The sequence below is a fragment of the Austrofundulus limnaeus genome, unplaced genomic scaffold, assembly GCF_001266775.1.
Source record: "Austrofundulus limnaeus strain Quisiro unplaced genomic scaffold, Austrofundulus_limnaeus-1.0 Scaffold37, whole genome shotgun sequence".
NCBI classification, from domain to species: Eukaryota; Metazoa; Chordata; class Actinopteri; order Cyprinodontiformes; family Rivulidae; genus Austrofundulus; species Austrofundulus limnaeus.
The window spans coordinates 1895828-1897133 of record NW_013952439.1 but is presented as its reverse complement, the minus strand read 5'-3'; the positions used below and the strand labels follow the sequence as shown (position 1 = coordinate 1897133).

At 41.7% G+C, this 1306-nt stretch overlaps 1 protein-coding gene across 2 annotated transcripts in view; it reads right to left on the bottom strand.

Moving 5' to 3' along the window:
• The window catches only part of aifm1 (apoptosis inducing factor mitochondrion associated 1), a gene marked incomplete in the record, with an annotated part of 17094 nt that overhangs the window by 5648 nt on the left and 10140 nt on the right, over positions 1 to 1306 (bottom strand). For both annotated transcript variants that reach the window (XM_014006792.1, XM_014006793.1), the window contains 1 exon segment: positions 104 to 234. In XM_014006792.1, coding sequence (XP_013862246.1) covers positions 104 to 234 — 131 coding nt within the window.

Here is a 1306-nt window from a genome sequence, read left to right as displayed (position 1 = left end):
AAAAAAAAAAACCTTCCCAAACAGATGAAACTCATTCCTAACATTTGTTGCCAAAACATCTCTGAATCTTTAGCGAAGTATTCGACGGACTAATCGTACTCACGAGTGTCAGAGTACCAACGAAGGCTGCTCCCATTAAGACGGCATACTTCAGGTTTTCTCCACCACTCCCCCACGGGCCGGAGGACATGTGAAACATGGGGACACGTGTTGGCGTTCGGACATTGTTCAACCCTGAAAAAGAGAAAACACCACAAAACAAAAGCATCATTAACATTAACGGCAGTCAGTTTATCAATAATTAACATAATCTACATTTCTATGGTTACATATACAGAACAACTTGAAGTTATCTTCCAGTCTCTCACATTGTTGTAAATTAATTGTTGCCCACTCTTCTTTACATTACTGGTACTTGAGTTTTTTTAAAGTGAGCAGATATCGTCTCTGCAGCTCCTAAGGTCACTCTGCGGGGTTTCAGTCAGGTAGAGGACTGGACTTTGAGTCATTGCAACACTCAGATCTGCTTCTTCTTCACCCACTCTGTTGTRGTGCAGCTGCTATGTTTCAAATACTTTCCTCTACGGGATCTGATTCAGGCTGAGTTTCAGCTGTCAGGCAGATGAACTCCTAATTAACTCAAAAATATTTTTGTTATACCGAGGAGTTCATGGTGTCCAGGTCCTGCTGTTCTTATCAGCACTTCCACCCGAGGCCGCTGAACGTGACGCTGCGCATGACCMGTCTAAATTTAACATGCTGGGAGGAGGTTTGACAACTCTGACGTGCAAATCACCAAGGGTTTTTCTTGTTTGTTTTTAAACAAAAACGGCACAATCCGAGCCCCTGCCRATCTGCCAAAGAGTTGCTTGAGCTTCACTTCTGGAAACATCTGAATTTAAAGAAAGTCTTTAGTTCAGAGGAACTTTATCTGCTAAAGAAAAGACCAAAAGGATTAATCCTCAAAAAACAAAACAAAACTGTAAAAGGCTGCACTCAAAGCCTGGAAAAAGCATCTGCATCCTCTGTCCTCGCTTCATCCTCTCTAACTGCATCCATGTCTCCTATTTGTCTTTTTTCCTGGCAGCTGCATCTCTAACGGTTATACCTGTTGTTTGGTTACAAATAATGCTGATCTCTAAGTTGTGTGTCAGTTCCAGAAGTAAACACTGGGAAGTAGCAGCCGAAGTGTTGCTCTTGCCTCATCCGTCTCTTGATGCTAAAACCAAATGTTTTCATTTGACAGCAAAAGGGAAAAGAAATCACTGTTCCATTACTCTGACGTGACTGTAATTGTATATATATA